Source organism: Hyperolius riggenbachi, chromosome 6 (genome assembly GCF_040937935.1).
Source record: "Hyperolius riggenbachi isolate aHypRig1 chromosome 6, aHypRig1.pri, whole genome shotgun sequence".
Lineage (NCBI taxonomy): Eukaryota > Metazoa > Chordata > Amphibia > Anura > Hyperoliidae > Hyperolius > Hyperolius riggenbachi.
In genome coordinates this window covers 274225128-274242798 of record NC_090651.1, presented here as the reverse complement: position 1 = coordinate 274242798, position 17671 = coordinate 274225128, and the positions used below count along the sequence as shown (strand labels likewise).

General features: G+C 42.2%; 1 protein-coding gene across 3 annotated transcripts in view; it reads left to right on the top strand.

Annotated features, from left to right (window-relative positions):
* Positions 1–17671, top strand: part of CEP164 (centrosomal protein 164) — a 195458-nt gene that overhangs the window by 81543 nt on the left and 96244 nt on the right. For all 3 annotated transcript variants that reach the window (XM_068240894.1, XM_068240892.1, XM_068240891.1), the window contains 4 exons: positions 2015–2112; positions 2208–2558; positions 4306–4437; positions 12800–13016. In XM_068240894.1, the coding sequence (XP_068096995.1) occupies positions 2015–2112; positions 2208–2558; positions 4306–4437; positions 12800–13016 (798 nt within the window). The remainder of the gene's footprint in view (positions 1–2014; positions 2113–2207; positions 2559–4305; positions 4438–12799; positions 13017–17671) is intronic.

Here is a 17671-nt window from a genome sequence, read left to right as displayed (position 1 = left end):
TGTGTTGCATATTAATACTTTAAATGCCTGGTTCTTTTTCTTTTATTTGTGAATGCATTAACAAATCTGTATTTTGTGCAAGAAAAAAATAAAAAAGGGAATGCATTAACCTTTTGCAGCAGATCACAGATGCCTACCAACAGCTGAATGCTTCTTTACATACACTTACTTCTTGTATACATGACTTATGTCACATATGTAATGGTAATTTATTTACACCAACCTTTGCTCCCAATGTTTTTCTACCTCAATGCTCTTTTGTAATCCTGCGTTTTAATGCACAGTTTGTAAACTATAATCTCACTAGAATATGCACACCTGCTGCAATTTACTTGTAACAGTAACTAAGATTATTTAATAAACTTTACATTTGTTAAAAACACCTTCTTCTAGATCTATGGTCACATGAAAGTAAAAAAGAAACTTCCCTGCATTATTTGTGTGGCCAGTAGATGGAGATGTAACCTTTCCATCTGTTGGTTTCATATAATCCACATACAGTGCTGCTGTGTGTAGAAGATTTTTGTTTCCAGGACCCAGCTGGAAGTTACTCTAGCATGTGGAGATATAGATACCTGTGAATGCAGTTATAATAGACACATATTAACCAAGCTTTGGCAGGTGTAACAGATGGTCACACTGACTGTTAAAGGAACTGGAAAATAATTGTAGCTGATATTAGTGTAGAATTCTAGCAATGGATTATCTTGTATCAGCAAGACTCTTATGTCTGTTACTACTACTGTCAGTTTTCTGAAGCCTTAATAAGACCCACAATGCTTTGCATATGTTTTATGCTGAAAAATGATTTCAGATCAACAGTAACATTAGATATAGGGGGCATTTCTAATGATTGAAAAATGTTATTTAAAGTGCTTGAAATAGGGCATACTCTAGGCAGCACCAATTTTCATCCGAACTGATTATAGATAGAATCGGATGGTCGATTGGTTGATATTCATGAGCCCACCATCAGGAGAACACAACAGCAATGCGGTGTATGTCAGGGTACAAGGAGTAAGTTAGTTGAATCGCTATGTGATTGCAATGCAGGCTCAAATGTTCCCACTGATATATATGGGAAAAGACATGAGGGTGCTTCGTCTCTGGTTCACTTAAAGTACTACTGAAGTAAGAGGGATATGTAGGCTGCCATATTTGTTTCCTTTTAAGCAATACCAGTTGCCTGGCTAGCCTGCTGATCCTCTGCCTCTAATCCTTTTAGCCATAGACCCTGGAACAAGCATGCAACAGATCAGGTGTTTCTGACATTATTGTCAGATCTGACAAGATTAGCTGCATGCTTGTTTCCACCGTTATTCAGACACTACTGCAGCCAAATGGACCAGCAGGGCTGCCAGGCAACTGGTATTGTTTAACAGGAAATAAATATGCAAGCCTCCATATACTTCTCTCTTCAGTTGTCCTTTAGGCCCCTTTTACACTTGCAGATGAAACCTGCGTTGCATTACCCTATTTTACACAAGGGGCCGCATAGCAATGGAGGTCTATGGAGACTTTCACACTTATTGTGGTCCATTGTGGTGCACCAGAAGTATCCGATCTGATGCAAGGGCTGCAGCATGTTACCAGAAGTACCACGCTTAATGCACAAAGGTTGAGGTAATACTAGTCTATGGGCGGCACACATTGCGTAAATGATGGAGCACATGCGCAGACTGCGGGAATCCCAGTGACGTACTTCTTGCCCAGCAGGGAATACGTCCCTGAACAGGGGGCGGTGCTCAGCACATGACCATGTTGGCTCAGTCTGCCACAAGATCATATGATTGATATTTTTTGTGGTGGGGCAAGAGCATCGCACTGCAAAGCATCAGTGTAAAACTGTCCGTAAAGATCTTCCAGAGCAGTAGGAGGATTTCCAAGAAAGAGACCTCAAATAATAGCAACTGTCTTGCACTGTGGTATGTCGTTCACAAATGTGGTATCACAGCTACATTTCCCATTTGAGGTTACATTGGTGTTTTGTTACATTACATTTTGTGTTTTTCAGGAAACCATAGAGGAGGAATTAAATGATGACATAGAAGAAGTGGTGAGTGAAGATGATCACATAGAACTAGATAAAGGTTCGCTGGACAAGACAGAAAGGTGGGTTTACTTGTTGATAAAATAATTGACACCTGTTTTTTAATTTAATTTTTTTTTTTAAACCTAGAAATAAAAAAACTTTTTTTTTTTGACAGGCAAATTTATCCAGATATTAAAAGGGAAAGCACTACTGTGGCACCAAAGTATTTAAAAGAACCATTTAAAACACCAACAGAATTGTTCAGAGTTGGAACTGAGTCCTCAAAAGAATTAGAGAAGGATTCCAAACAAAAGTCTGATCTCTCTAAGCCTATTGTACAGCCAGCAAAACTTACAGATCAGCCTGCTAAAGCTTCAGATGACAGTACCAGAATGAATTTCGAGAAAGAGAAAATTGGCAAGGAGGAAGAGCACAAACAAAAGCTGGAAGAGCTCAGACTAAAACACAGCAAAGAGGAAGAGGAGGAGAAACGTAAACTGCAACAGCTCCATGAAAGTAACCTCAGGTATTTTCACAAACTGGATAGCACATATAGGTTTTCATAGTGAACTGAAAGTAATGTAACAAAAATAAATGACAGTGCAGTATAGTTGTGAGGGGCATCATTATGTACTTTGTGGGCTGCTACTCTAGCCGACAGGCTGTTATTTTGTGAAATGTGAATGTGTTGCTGTATAGATTTGATGTTGGCACAGGGCACTCTAGCACTAAGCACTTTTCTGTACCCCTGATGAAGTCTCTATTTTATAGGGGGGTGAAACATGTAGGGTGTTTCTATGTAGGGTGTTAGGTAATTGATTTTGTCTTTTTAACAGTGTGTATTGAGGCTACCCCATTACTAATATATTGGGTTCTTTATGTCCCACTACGCCTCAATCTACTGTATGTTTTCACTTCACAACACGCTTTGTAGAGTGATTCATACATTTTATTGTATTTATTAAAAGTTACGTTTTAGACTCCATATCCCTTAAGTTTTAGATTCTATCCCGTTTCACGGGCACGACCCTTCTTCATCATGCAATACATACAGGAAAAAACAGCAAATGCAGGTCTAGTTTAAACCAAGCACCTCTGTAGTACATTTGTTGTATATTTACAACAATATAGTTTATTTACATATTCCCAGATTCAGTGCAACGCGTTTCACAGGCGTGACCCCGCTTCATCAGGCAGTATAGACAGGAGTAAGCAGCAAATGCAGGCCTAGTTCAAACCAAGCACCTCTGTAGTACATTTGTACATTTGTTGCATATTTACAACAATATAGTTTATTTACATAATCCCAGATTCAGTGCAATGCGTTTCATGGGTGTGACCCCGCTTCATCAGGCAATATAGACAGGTGTAAACAGCAAATGCAGGTCTATTTCAAACCAAGCGCCTCTGTAGTACAGAGGCGCTTGGTTTGAACGAGATCTGCATTTGCTGCATTTTGAAGGTAATGTCCTTGTGTCTTGACCCTTTACCTTGACAGCGTTACTGAGACATATGCATGGGTAGTTCCAAAAATGGTAGCACTTGTAATCCTTTGGGAATGTTTATGATAGACACTCCTATGCATAGATCTTCTCAAGGGTGTGAAGCACTGCCAGTGTATGATACATGGAATGTATATTCGAATGCTATTCCACTATATCTATTCCAGAGATTGATTGGTGGGAGCATTTTCTAACTAAATGTGCATTTGACAATCTGAAATTAAATATGCTTATTGAGATGGAGTGGTGTGGGGGTGATGGTGGAGTAGGACAAATGACAATGTGCAAAGATAATTTAGAGGGGGGGGGGGGGGATAGCGTGAGGGTGCAATGAGAAATGAAGGAGACAGCGACTCGGTGATACACTTAGAGAGAGAACAGGAAACGTGATTGTGAATGACAGAAGAGAAATTCTACCACCATCTTTTTTGTGTGTTGCTCAGCAAACAAGCCTATCCCAAGCTACACAAATCATGTCTAGTTGGCCTTCCCTGTAACTTCTCAAAGACAGAAGAGGTGATGAGCACTAGGTGGCTGTGTATGTGCAAGAGTAAGAGGGGTTAGTATAAAAGATATCGGCCCATATGCAATTAACGTTTCTTCTAAGTTTTCTCCTAGGTGATATGTTCACACCTTGTCAATAAAATGCCCTTTAATCCATCAGCAAGCAGGGAAATACTCAAAATAATTTTGTTAGTACCTTTTCACCTACTTTTTGGTACATGTATTTGGCTTTAGTTCTCTTATATACATAAATATTATCTTATGCAGGGCATTGGAGGAAAAACTGAAAAGGGAATTAGAAGATGAAGAATCCAAGATGAGAGAATCACAGAAACAGCGATTGCTAAAGTTGGAACAGGATTTTGTTCGAGAGAGAGAAGAAGAAGAGCAAATAATGAAGTAAGAGACCTAAATGGGAAAGAGAAATGACAATTTAGGGCACAGTTTGAAGCAGGAGCTTGGTCAAAACTTCTTCATAGCTTTTTGATTGAACAGTGTAAGTCAGCAGCTAATTGATGTGCCCAACTGTATGCACTGTATTTGTGCACAGTTTATAATAATACTTAATCTGATTGGTTCACAGTAAAGCCCTCTGTTTTGCAGTGCTTGTGCTTTAGCACTGCAATTCAGCCATGCTATGCCAGGCATCTGAATTTAGGCCACATTGCGGCAAATATAGGGATACGTACAGCCTTAATCTATTTACTGTATTCAGCTCCGGCGGAGATGGCGATGGCCGCTGGAGCCCGTCTGGAGTACCTGGTCCCCGGGTCTTAAGGGGACACATGCACATTTGGCTGGATACTTCTAACAGCCCACAATATCCAGGTGAGACCTGTCCTGGCAGGGACTGAGCTGCTTGTATTTATGTCTCTCCTCAGAGCACTCTTTTTATTGAGTTTCTAGTTGTACCTGTGGATCCTAGAGCTGCCTGAGACCACTTAGGAATTGGCTGATCACGCAATCTGGGAGCCATCCCTGTTCCCACTACTTGCTGTACATATCATTTAGTGTCACCATGACAGAATGCATATTAATCAAGGATGCCCATGATTACTCGATTTGTGGCATAGATATCTGGCCAATTTGGTCATAATGATCAAATCTGGCAAATAACGATCATGCAACATTGATTGGGCATGCTGTAAAATCTTGGTCACAAGTACTCGATCGAGTGCACGGCGATTACCCAACAGACCCCAGGCCATTGTCCCCCAAGTGTATGTGTATCCCCAAACCCCCCCCCCCCCCTCTTCCGACCTGTGGTGAGTGTTGCACACTTGCATGTCACGCTACCACGAATCCTCACCTCCTCGAGTGTCTGACATCTTTTTCAATTGCCACCATACCCTCCTGTGCCATGTGACACTGGCACATGTAGTGAGGTCAGTACATGCTGAAATCTATTGGAAATCTGTCTGTATTGTGTGGGCAGGCAGTAGATCCCTCTGTGATCAGATTCACTCAGAGAGGGATCTGTATGGTGGTCGATACAGTGGCAGATCAACAGGTTTATGGCAATCTAGCGATGTATGGGCAGATTCGACTAAGAGACAAATCTCTCTCTAATTGAATTTGATAAGAGAGATCTGTCAGCTGCCCATACACGCCAGGTCGATTCCAGATCAGGAGACGGCCCTGTGCGCCACTTCCACTGCCTCGCGTCCCTGACGCTGCCCCCTAATCAAAAATGTCCCCCTGGTGCACAGTGTAAGGTATACATTACCTGTCCACGGCCTGCACTTGTCCCTCTGCTGCTTCCGGGATTCCTACTCTGCATACACACACGCCCCACGTGGTTTCCTAATAAGGGCACGCATGTGTGACGTCAACCACATGGGGCGCTTGTGCATGGACAGCGGAGTGCGCCCGGAGCAGCGGAGGGACAAGTGCAGGCCGTGGACAGGTAATGTATACCTTACACTGGGCACCGGGGGGACATTTTTGATTAGAAGAGACAGTGCCAGGGGTTTTGTCACGTTCATCGATCGTGGCAAACTGCACGCTGTTCCCACCACACACCCAATCGAGCAAGTCATGCAGCATGCGCAATCGACAACACAACTAATTTTCATCTTGAAATCGGTTGCATTGTCGGTCGGGCATGCACTTGACAGCACTAAGTCGCATGATGTACACCCATTGTGCTTCTGTCAAAGTAAACAGTGTGTGGCATGGTTAGCTATAGTGTGTGAGGTCAGTGGTGGAAGTAGAGCACTCCAAAACATGGCAAATGGAAGTTAGGTTTAACCTTGTGTACATGTTCACAACCTACATATTAGAGAACAATGAATGCATTTTCAAGCATGGAAAAATTAACCCGTAGCAGATACAGGGCCACCATTTTACAACTACGGTAGATCTTCAGTACAATTATTACTTATTAGTGATGATCCACCCAAATGAAGGGGATTGTTTTGTTTTGTATCGAATTGGGTTTTGTTTTATAATGGAACTGTAGAAAAAACTGTTTCTTCTTCTGGACAGAATGAGGATAGTACAATGGCCACCTGATCTCACCAAAGGGTGGCATATTATTGTATGTTCTGAGTGGACCACCACTGGTTTTCCCTTGCAACACAGTCATGGCTGTGATTTCTGTTATACTGTTACTGTTATACTAGGCAATGTGTGCTCACAAAGCACAGGATTGTAGACGATGGTATAGAAGGTTTGGCAAAAATAATGTGAGCGATCACTGTGGTACAGGTATGAAAGGTTTAGGGGCTGGGAGATTCCCACTGTGGGGCCTGTTTGAAATAGATCTAATGTGTGAAGCCCTCAGCAAGGGGTTGGGGTAGATGAGGGTTAGGTAAGCGAAAGTGGTCTTAGATAAGGCAGGTTGGCCTGGTAAGCAAAGGGAGGTAATAGTCTATATTGTGGATGTGTGGTCCATAGTGAGTGTGGATACAGTATAGATAACAGATTTGGAGATGGACAGTAGTAGTTGACACTGTGGGATAATAGGACAGATGATGAGCAGGTAGTCCACAGTGAGAGATGGACCCAGTGGGTAATAGTATAGATGAAGGGGTGGGTAGCCAGACAGACAGAGCAGACATTGTGTAATTATGGTAAATAGTTTAGGTGTTAGGTATGTAGCCCACAGTGTGGACATGGATGGACACAGTGGCTGGAAGCACATCTGAGGACTTGATAGGTGAGGGTCAGGAGAGGTGGTAAGGGTGATGCACACTGTGGTTGGAAGGGTAAGTGAAGGATTGATAAGTCATGACCAGAAGGGATAACATTAGGGGTTGACACAATAATATGGAGGATAGGCAAGACTGGGTAGATGAAGGTCAGGAGAGCTGACACGGGTGATGGACACAGTGGCTGACCAGAGGTAAGAGTTGAATAGGGACGGGCTAGGAAAGGTGGCCTGGGGGTCAGACACAGTGACGAGCAGTAGTGAAAAATTAAAGCTTTCTTTAAGGGGTTGGGGGAAGAGTTGCCAGCACAGGATGTTGACGCGGCAGTGAGAGGGGAAAAGACAGGCACTAAATGCGGGCAGAGAGGTCCTGGGTTTCACCGGGTTATGTACTCCATGTTGCAGCGTGCTACTCAGAGATAAACAGTGATCATGTGAAGTAAAGAAAGTCGAGGCACTGCTGCAGTAAAAAAGAGAGGTACCTTTAATCCACGGTGTTCGGACACAGCGGGGTATACAGTGGGGGTGAGGGGATGCCTGACAGCTGTTTCGCTAAGAAAGCTTCTTCAGAGGCAAAATGTTCCTTACATTTTGCCTCTGAAGAAGCTTTCTTAGCGAAACAGCTGTCAGGCATCCCCTCACCCCCACTGTATACCCCGCTGTGTCCGAACACCGTGGATTAAAGGTACCTCTCTTTTTTACTGCAGCAGTGCCTCGACTCTCTTTACTTCACAGGATGTTGACGCACAGGGTTCACTGGCCACTGTTTTGGAGTGGGGTAGGGAAATGTGAAGTCAGATGAAACCGCAAGAAAGTAGGACATGCTATACTCTGTGTGTGCAGTTTTCTGCTGTCTGTTGCTTAGAACATGATGATGTATTGCATTCACTGAGCTTCTAGAACGCCATCTGCTTCTAAAGTTTAGACTTTTAGAAGCACTATATTAAATCACTGATTGATGCAGTGCACTTTTGCCACCTTTTTACAGTAATGTGCAATATTCAGAATGTGAGTAGATACTTTGTTGTTAGATTGATTTCATAATACCTACAGATGTGAAATGTGGACTGTTTCAGGCAGATCCGGCCACTATCTTCTATGCATAGTTTCTTTGCAGAGATTGTCATCTGTGGACTGTTGGAAAACATAGTCTGCTTGATATTATTTCCCACAGGTACCCTGAGGAGAGGTTGGCACACATTTGCACATTAGTAAAACTCATGTCTTCTTTAATTTATATGTAACTTGAGTTTACTGTAATCATTAGAGTGCTACTCTAGATGGATGATAGATGACTGAGAGCTGCATGATATGAAGTGCTAGTAGAACTTCATATTACTGAACAGAGTGCTATCAGAATTGCACTTCATCAAAGGAAGCCCTGTGAGACCGTCACATTAAGCAGCTACACCTTCTGAAATATGCTTGTATGACAGGTAGATGTTGGTATACTATTTTACTTTGGAGCCACATATTAAACATTTCAGGACTTTTTCAACAAGGATTGTGGGGCATCACATTGGGCATCAGGGATCTAAATGTCCCACTCTAGCAAGACAGGAGACAGGCTCACCAGCAGAATATCATTACTTACATCACAGGTGACCTATTATTCATGGTACATGATAGTAGTCTGCACACATTACTTACATATATTGTAGTTTTATTTATTTTTATTTATAAAACTTGTGATGCAAAATCCTTTCCTGGTCGCCAATCGTTACAAGTACTATAAATTCTGTCTTGCTGATGAAAAGCTGTTACTAGGCTTAAACTATTCTTGCTGTGTTATCAGACTCATAAAAAAAACAAAACAAACATGAAATTAGCTAAATCGGCACAGAGCATCTCCTTACAGATGGACTGAGTGATATTTTTGCGTGGAACAGTAAACCCAGATAACCATACATTATAATAATGTGTTTATTCCCATGTTGCAGACATGCCAGGTTAGATTTTTCATTTTGTTTAGGATATCCCTGCTACGTTGCAGGAGTCCTCTCTGCCCTCAATAATGGCAGCTAATACGGGGACCACTGTTGGGCCCTTAGCTTTTTACTACCTTTAGGGATTTTTTTTTCCATTGCTGCCAGAGACGAAGCACCCTCAAGTATTTTACCATATATATCAGTGGGAACATTAGAGAAAACACCTACCGGTACTTTTCTTTCGGTTTCATTCTGCACTGCTCAGCTTGTTTCTTATCAGACCTGATAAAATCCCAGACTGAGCATTCAGCCTGGCTTTCCTCAGGAATTTTTATAGCTCAGGCTGTGTTCTCTCATGTCTTTTCAAGTTCAAGCCTGCCCCCTGCTGGCTCTGCTCAGTAATCATTATAGCTGAGTCATTATAGCAAAGCCAGCCTGAATGCTCAGTCTGGGATTTTATTAGGTCTGATAAGAAACAAGCTGTGCAGTGCAGAATGAAACAGAAAGCATGGTAGGTGTTTTCTCTAATGTTCCCACTGATCCATATGGTAAAATACATGAGGGTGCTTCATCTCTGGTTCACTTTAATATGCTGCTCTATTTCCATGTGTTTACAGTACCACAGTGTCCTGAGATCCTATTTTAATACGATCCGTTCTTGACTGTGGGATAGTGTTCAGTCTCAGGTGTCTATAGCTGCCTATATGAGCAGTGTGGCTTTGCAGTGGGCTGCTTGGCAGTAAAAGTGTTATTCTCATGCAAAATCTGACATGTGACTAAAGCTTTTCCAGTCCAAAGCAGCTAGGATAAAAGCACATGCAAGGGGGGGGAGCATGCCTAGATCAGCATCCGAGAGAATCCGCTGCAGTGAGACTTGGGCGCAGGATACAGCCGGCAGTGGCGTTGCTAAGGAGCTGTGGGCCCTGATGCAAGATTTACATTGGGGCCCCCCAAGCACTCTATACATAACAATTGATATGGTGCACCGAAACCCACAATGTTAGAGGTGTAAGAAGGAAAGTTTGTTAATGATTACCACTATTGAAAGTATTTATAGAGGTGATTATTATGAGCACAGGACCAATAGAGAGCTAATAGTGCAGTTGAGGGTGAGCCCCGATGCAGTCGCAACCTCTGCAACCCCTATTGCTATGCCCCTGACAGCTGGTATCGCTTATCCTGCTGCACAAGTTCCCCCACAAGGTTAAATACTATTCCCCCTCCAGGTCCACGTGGATAGTGGGGAATGATGTAATTTGGCTTCCAGCTATTGCTGGAGGCTGAATTACAGTGTTTTCAATGTAACTTCAGCTTCGTCTACTGACGGCGCCGAAGTTACTGACTGTGCGCCGCTATAGCTGTAATTCCTATTACGGTCTATGGTGTTGCTGGATGCGCCCAAGTCTCCTGCGCTGCATTTGCAGTGTAAGCTAGATCAGTGCTGATTGGAAATTTGTTCTCACAATACGATTGTATGGTTCTGACACAGTTCTGTATAATGCCTGAAGAAGAAACTTAATGTTTTGAAAGCTTGCAATAAACCATGTACAGTCAATAAAGGTATCACCGGAATCAATGTTTGATGTCTACAATATGGCAATTCATTCATCAATTTTCAAAGAACCTAAAGCAGTCAAGGAAACTGAAATACTCCATACCTGCCATACTAGAAAAGGAAATCGTGATTTTGCCACAACTGTGGTTTACCTAAACAGTAAGGGGGTTACCAGATTTTCAGTGCTCCTTAGTCCTTCTCTCAGCTTTTTAACATGGGCATCTGATCTCGTTGTTGGTCATTCACCTGAAAGGATCACATAAGTGAAAATCAGTAGTAATAGAATTTTTGATTTAGCTTTAAAATATATAGCTTTGGAAGAAACCGGCAAATGTGTGCTGGGAAGGAATCATGGGATGCCTAATTTTATGTTACACTAGCCACCAAATGCTTCTCTTCCTGCAAACTTTGCATTTAGAACTAACTGTGTTGAAACTGTTTAGTCCAAGGGGCCATATCACCATTCTTGTGATTGCTTGGTGGGCAAACTTTTACAATTAAACACATTTTCTTTTTGTCCCTGGTTTCTGCAAAAAGAACCATACTTACCAGCCCCACCAAGACTTGTCCCTTGCTGCCAGTCCTCTGGTCCTCCAGCCCACCATGTTGGATTCACTAAAGACATAGGTGATATGGCAAGGAACATATTAATACACCAGCTGCATCATAACAACTCAATGAATGCAGGTCTGGCCTTTAGGTTTTCCAGAATAATTTTCACTGGTCTACCTGGTGGACAAATGGGAAGCCCCAGCGAGAGCTTCAAATTTGCCAGGATCAAATGAAAAGTTTTTACCTATGTTTGATGGGAAGCATCGCTTCCTGGGGGGTTGATAATTCCAATTGCATAGAGGGAAAATATTTCTGCGCTATTATATTGCCAAAGCAAGTTTTTTACTGCCCAGCAAGGTGCTAAATAGTATTGAATTAGGTGATGGTCCCATCACCTAATTTGAGAACTCGCCCAAGCTCATCGATGGCAAGTTTATGAATAGGGCCCAGGGTGTGGGGAGGGCCTTGAACTGATGCACATGTATCGATTACTGTTGGTTACATGCAATTAAATGGTGGAAAGAACATCGGGGCCACTGGAAAAGGCTTAGTGGGCTGCGTATGGCCCGCAGACCGAACTTTGGACATTGCTGATCTAGAGCTATTCATTAAACTTGTAGAATTGCTGTGTATTCTATTGTACATGTCCTTCTGCACATTATGTTTTTGGGTTTATCTGGGATGAATAGATTATCCTGATCTACTGATAGACTATCAGCTGGTAAGGTCTAAAGGGGAGGGATCTTCGGGTCCACCCCTTCCTCTTTTAGAAAGCTATAAATTTGGTGCCAGCCGCCTGGTTTCTTGATTCCCTGATGATGCTAAATTGCGAAACCGGTCGGAAAGAAGACAGACGGCACCTTTAATGTCTTATTGGCTGTGGACCAGCTTACACGCGCAAGTGTTTACTAGGGGTTCCCAGTTCCTGGGCCCCGTATGTAAGAATTTGTTTTTATCTTGTTTTTTATGGTTTATATCTATTGTTTTTGCAATAAACTGTTTACACTTAGAGTTGCTGTTTTTGGTTGCGTTTATATATTGGCCTTCCTGGATACCATACCATATATTGGAGTGAAGGAGTGGTGGAAGTTTGAGGTTAGTTAGGACTACCACTGAATGCGAGACATACAACCTTATAATGTGGGTTGTTGGCAGCTGGTAAGCCCCTCTTGCTCTTTCCTGGTGATGGTTGGCCACAAGACCATGTGAGGTTGGAAAATCACTGTGGTGAAGTTTTATTGACTGTATTTATTCGTCTTTGATCTGCGCTGACTTCTTAATACTGATTTTGTGGACTTTGGAAGTTGTTCATTCTCGGTACCGATCATATGTTCTGTTTCCTTGATGCTGATAAACTGTTAACTTGTTGAATTCACATGGTTCTGACCATGCTTTGGAGGAGAGAAGATGAATCTGTTAGAGGAAGGATTTATAAGCCTCAGGAAGGGAGTGGGGATTTGATAGTAGTATTAATAACAAATATTTGCTGAGATGTTGAATAATGCAGCTGCAGAGGTCCGGTCCAATTTTAGATGAACTAATTATTTTTACTTTGGACATCCTTGTTTACTTCAGGAAACGCAAGGAAGAGATCAAAGAAGAGCACAGACAGCTGCTACAAAAGCTGGAGGAATCTCAGAAGGAAAATGTTCTGCAAGAGAAAAATGCCTTATTGGAAAAACTGAAATTAGAAACTGGAAATCTGCTAAGCAAGGAGAGAGCTACTCAGTTGAATGACAGAGAAACTGCACTGGAGGAGCTGAGGAACAAACTGCAACTGGAAACCAAGAAGGTAAGGGATTCTTGCTGCATGACGTATAAGTCTATTGTTATTTGTTAGCTGACGCAATGTGTCAGCAAAAATGATTTGCATGCATTTTTAGCCCACAAAATATACCATAGAGATCTCTGCTAGTTGCTTCCTTAAACAGGCTGTGGGGTCCTTCAGCTCCATTTGTTATCCACATGCAGTTTCATTTTCACATAATTATCTGAGCATTTTTAGAAGTATTGATACTTTCACCTATCTATCTCAAACAATTAACAACTCTCTGTTAATCTTACCATACCGCTATGGATTCCCATCCAATGTTTCAAAATAATCGATTCCTTTCAGGAAGGAATTTATTTTTCTTTTAGAAAATAATCAGTTCCTACCACACACATCACATCAATTTTTTAATAGATTCCAGCAGGGAGTCTATTGAAAATTCATTGAACCACACCACTGCATTGTTCAGTGCAGTGCAATGCTATGGGCTGGCGATCTACTGCCGCTCCTGCCCGCAAACAATCTAGATTTTTGGTAAATATATATTAAAATTTGATTTGGACATTTAAATGAACCGATTTCCATCCAATTCTTGTACTGGAAGCATTTGGTTCAATTTCAAGCTGCATAGATTTGCAGTAATATTTGCATAATCCGTCATCAATTTAAAGTAAAGTTGGCACTGAGCCTAAACGTTGTACTAAACGCCTTTAGACGTCCGTGGCAAAGGAATATGCGGAAACAAAAACCCCTATAGATGTCCGTTGCAGGCAAAAGTAGTTTTGTAGTAGAATGCCTTTAGATGTGGAAACACAGAAACGACTGTAGACGTCCGCAGGTGCCTAAAGGTTAATGGACATAAATCTTTATTCAACCTACAGTGGTGTGAAAAACTATTTGCCCCCTTCCTGATTTCTTATTCTTTTGCATGTTTGTCACACTCAAATGTTTCTGCTCATCAAAAAACATTAACTATTAGTCAAAGATAACATAATTGAACACAAAATGCAGTTTTAAATGATGGTTTTTAATATTTAGTGAGGAAAAAAAACTGCAAATCTACATGGCCCTGTGTGAAAAAGTGATTGCCCCCCTTGTTAAAAAATAACTTAACTGTGGTTTATCACACCTGAGTTCAATTTCTGTAGTCACCCCCTTGCCTGATTGCTTCCACACCTGTTTCAATCAAGAAATCACTTAAATAGGAGCTATCTGACACAGAGAAGTAGACCAAAAGCACCTCAAAAGCTAGACATCATGCCAAGATCCAAAGAAATTCAGGAACAAATGAGAACAAAAGTACTGTAATTGAGATCTATCAGTCTGGTAAAGGTTATAAAGCCATTTCTAAAGGGTTGGGACTCCAGCAAACCACAGTGAGAGCCATTATTCACAAATGGCAAAAACATGGAACAGTGATGAACCTTCCCAGGAGTGGCCGGCCAACCAATATTACCCCAAGAGCGCAGAGAAAACTCATCCGAGAGGCCACAAAAGACCCCAGGACAACATCTAGAGAACTGCAGGCCTCACTTGCCTCAATTAAGGTCAGTGTTCACGACTCCACCATAAGAAAGAGACTGGGCAAAAACGGTCTGCATGGCAGATATCCAAGGCGCAAACCACTTTTAAGCAAAAAGAACATTAAGGCTCGTCTCAATTGTGCTAAAAAAACATCTCCATGATTGCCAAGACTTTTGGAAAAATACCTTGTGGACCGACGAGACAAAAGTTGAACTTTTTGGAAGGTGTGTGTCCTGTTACATCTGGCATAGAAGTAACACAGCATTTCAGCAAAAGAACATCATACCAAGAGTAAAATATGGTGGTGGTAGTGTGATGGTCTGGGGTTGTTTTGCTGCTTCAGGACCTGGAAGGCTTGCTGTGATAGATGGAACCATGAATTCTACTGTCTACCAAAAAATCCTGAAGGAGAATGTCCGGCCATCTGTTCGTCAACTCAAGCTGAAGCGATCTTGGGTGCTGCAGCAGGACAATGACCCAAAACACACCAGCAAATCCACCTCTGAATGGCTGAAGAAAAACAAAATGAAGACTTTGGAGTGGCCTAGTCAAAGTCCTGACCTGAATCCTATTGAGATGTTGTGGCATGACCTTAAAAAGGTGGTTCAGGCTAGAAAATCCTCAAATAAAGCTGAATTACAACAATTCTGCAAAGATGAGTGGGCCAAAAGTCCTCCAGAGCGATGTAAAAGACTCGTTGCAAGTTATCGCAAACGCTTGATTGCAGTTATTGCTGCTAAGGCTGGCCCAACCAGTTATTAGGTTCAGGGGGCAATTTCTTTTTCACACAGCTCCATGTAGGTTTGAGTTTTTTTTCTTGCTAAATAATAAAAACCATCATTTAAAAACTGCATTTTGTATTCAATTATGTTATCTTTGACTAATAGTTAACGTTTTTTTGATGAGCAGAAACATTTAAGTGTGACAAACATGCAAAAGAATAAGAAATCAGGAAGGGGGCAAATAGTTTTTCACACCACTGTATGTCAATATGACCGTTTCATGGCGAGGTTTTGAAGTAAGCTTAAGTTAGGCGTGTCAGAGAGAGTCAGTGCTTGAAACTCACAAAGGACTGTTGATCTTTGCAACAAACTTACAGCATGTTTGTGGAGGTCCAGGTTAAGGTATTTACAAATATTTTAAACTGTATGTTTTTTTAAAGCACAGTAGAGTCTGGGTCTCGGTTATCATGAACTCTGTATTAAATGTTAAAAATATATTACCTTTGGGAGAGCAATGGTACCCAGTGTTTAAAGGGAACCTAAACCGTCTCAAAGAAAGAGAGTTTAACTTACCTGGGGCTTCTACCATCCCCTCGCAGCCGCCCTGCGCCTGCGCCGGTCCTCAGCAATCCTCTGATCCCCTACGGCGGCTTAGTTTCGGTTCTGCCAACTGATCAATCGGCGGTCCACTGCGCCTGTGCGCCCTGGCCACGCGCATCCTCGTACGTGTTCATGGCAGCGAAAGTGTCCTACGCAGGTAGAAGCCGTGAAACTTTTTCTTTGAGATGATTTAGGTTCCCTTTAATCACAGCACAGCCTACAAAAAGCCTAGGAAGCCTAAGTCTTCACCAATGTAAGTACTACTGGCAATTTCTTCTGGTTGGTTGAGACTTCTGGTTAGTTGAGTTCTGGATAACTGGGACTCTACTGTAAGAACTGTATGTATTTTCTATTTTCTTTTTTGTTGTGCTTTAAAAGACATTGTGAATACAACCCACTTTGTTGATATAATGCGGTAATGGAACATTTATATGCACAGATAATTTCCAGATTCTAGCCTCATGGAGACTTTCTATACCAATGGCGATTGTTACATGATGGAAGATGTGATCTGTCCTTAAATCATCTAGGTAAAGATGGATTAAAGCGGTATAAAACCCAGACAGAATATTCAATAAAAAAATGTTTTCCTACTTTTTATATGCCAATACGGTTATCATATTTGCATTTATGCAAGAGTATTATTATTCATTTAGAAATTACAAGTTCCCAAAAGTACAGTTTTTTTGCTTTGAGAGCTGCCTTTGCATTTTATTCATAACTGGTTTTAATCATGTTGTATTGAAGGCAGAAATGCTTTCAGTGTCTCTCTGTGTCCAGGAGCTTCTGCACAGTCAGAGAATGTGTCACATTCTTCACTTAATACTGTGAGGATCCACGCGGCTGCCTGCGCAGGCAGGCAGCCTTTTGACCACTGTTCAGGTCTGCATTCTGCAGGTCTCTGGAAGAGAGACCTTTTGTCAGTTGTGCAGCTTGCTGCTGAGGAATTTGCATATGTTTGTCATGCAGATTGCCTAGCTACATCCTTTGTGGGCTTGCTCTATAAAGAGCTATGTTTCCCACAGTAAGTGGCTGGTCATAAGGATTTAGTCCTGTGTAACACGCCTGGAGTATCAGCCTTGCTCATTGTTTGAAGATTAGCTTAGAGTAATTCCTGGGACTGCACTAGGCAGGTTTCCCTAGTGCAGTTAGGATTGCTTATCTGTTTTGTTTGTCTGTTGCGATTGTCCTGTCCCGGCGGTGGTCGACAGGAAATCGTTCTGTGTGTCTGGGTGCTAACCTGAACAGCGGTTGTTACTGGTAGCCCCTTCTGATCTGTCTTCCTGGATCGCACTAGCCTCTTGCGTTAGTGCTGTGAATCCTTCTGTTCTGTCTGCCTGGATCGCACTCGCCTTGCGCTAGTGCTGTGGATCCTTCTGTTCTGTCTCCCTGGATCGCACTAGCCTCTTTCGCTAGTGCTGTGGATCCTATCTCTCGCTTGTTCCTGTTTTCGTGTGTCTGTCTTGTCTGCTACGAACGCTTGCTGGAGGCTCGGTGAGGTAACCGTTAAGCAAGCGCTTGCGTCCTCTGTTTCATGTTTGTCTGTCGGTGGTTAGTTAGGCGTGCTTGTCTCTATTGTGCTTATCACGCGAATGAGTGCGGTGTTCACGTTTAGCTAGCATTTGTTGTTTTCCTTATCTTCTCATTGTATGATTTGCTGTGCCTTTGCTACTCTCGTGTTCTGCCTTGCTGTAGCCTTGTGTCTCCTCTGGCAATCGCCTCCCTCGCGATTGCGTTCCTACTTCATATCTGCTGTTGTGTATGCACCGTCGCGGGTTGGCGACTAGTTTGGTGCACACACATACAATCTGTCCCTGTGCTCATTCTCTT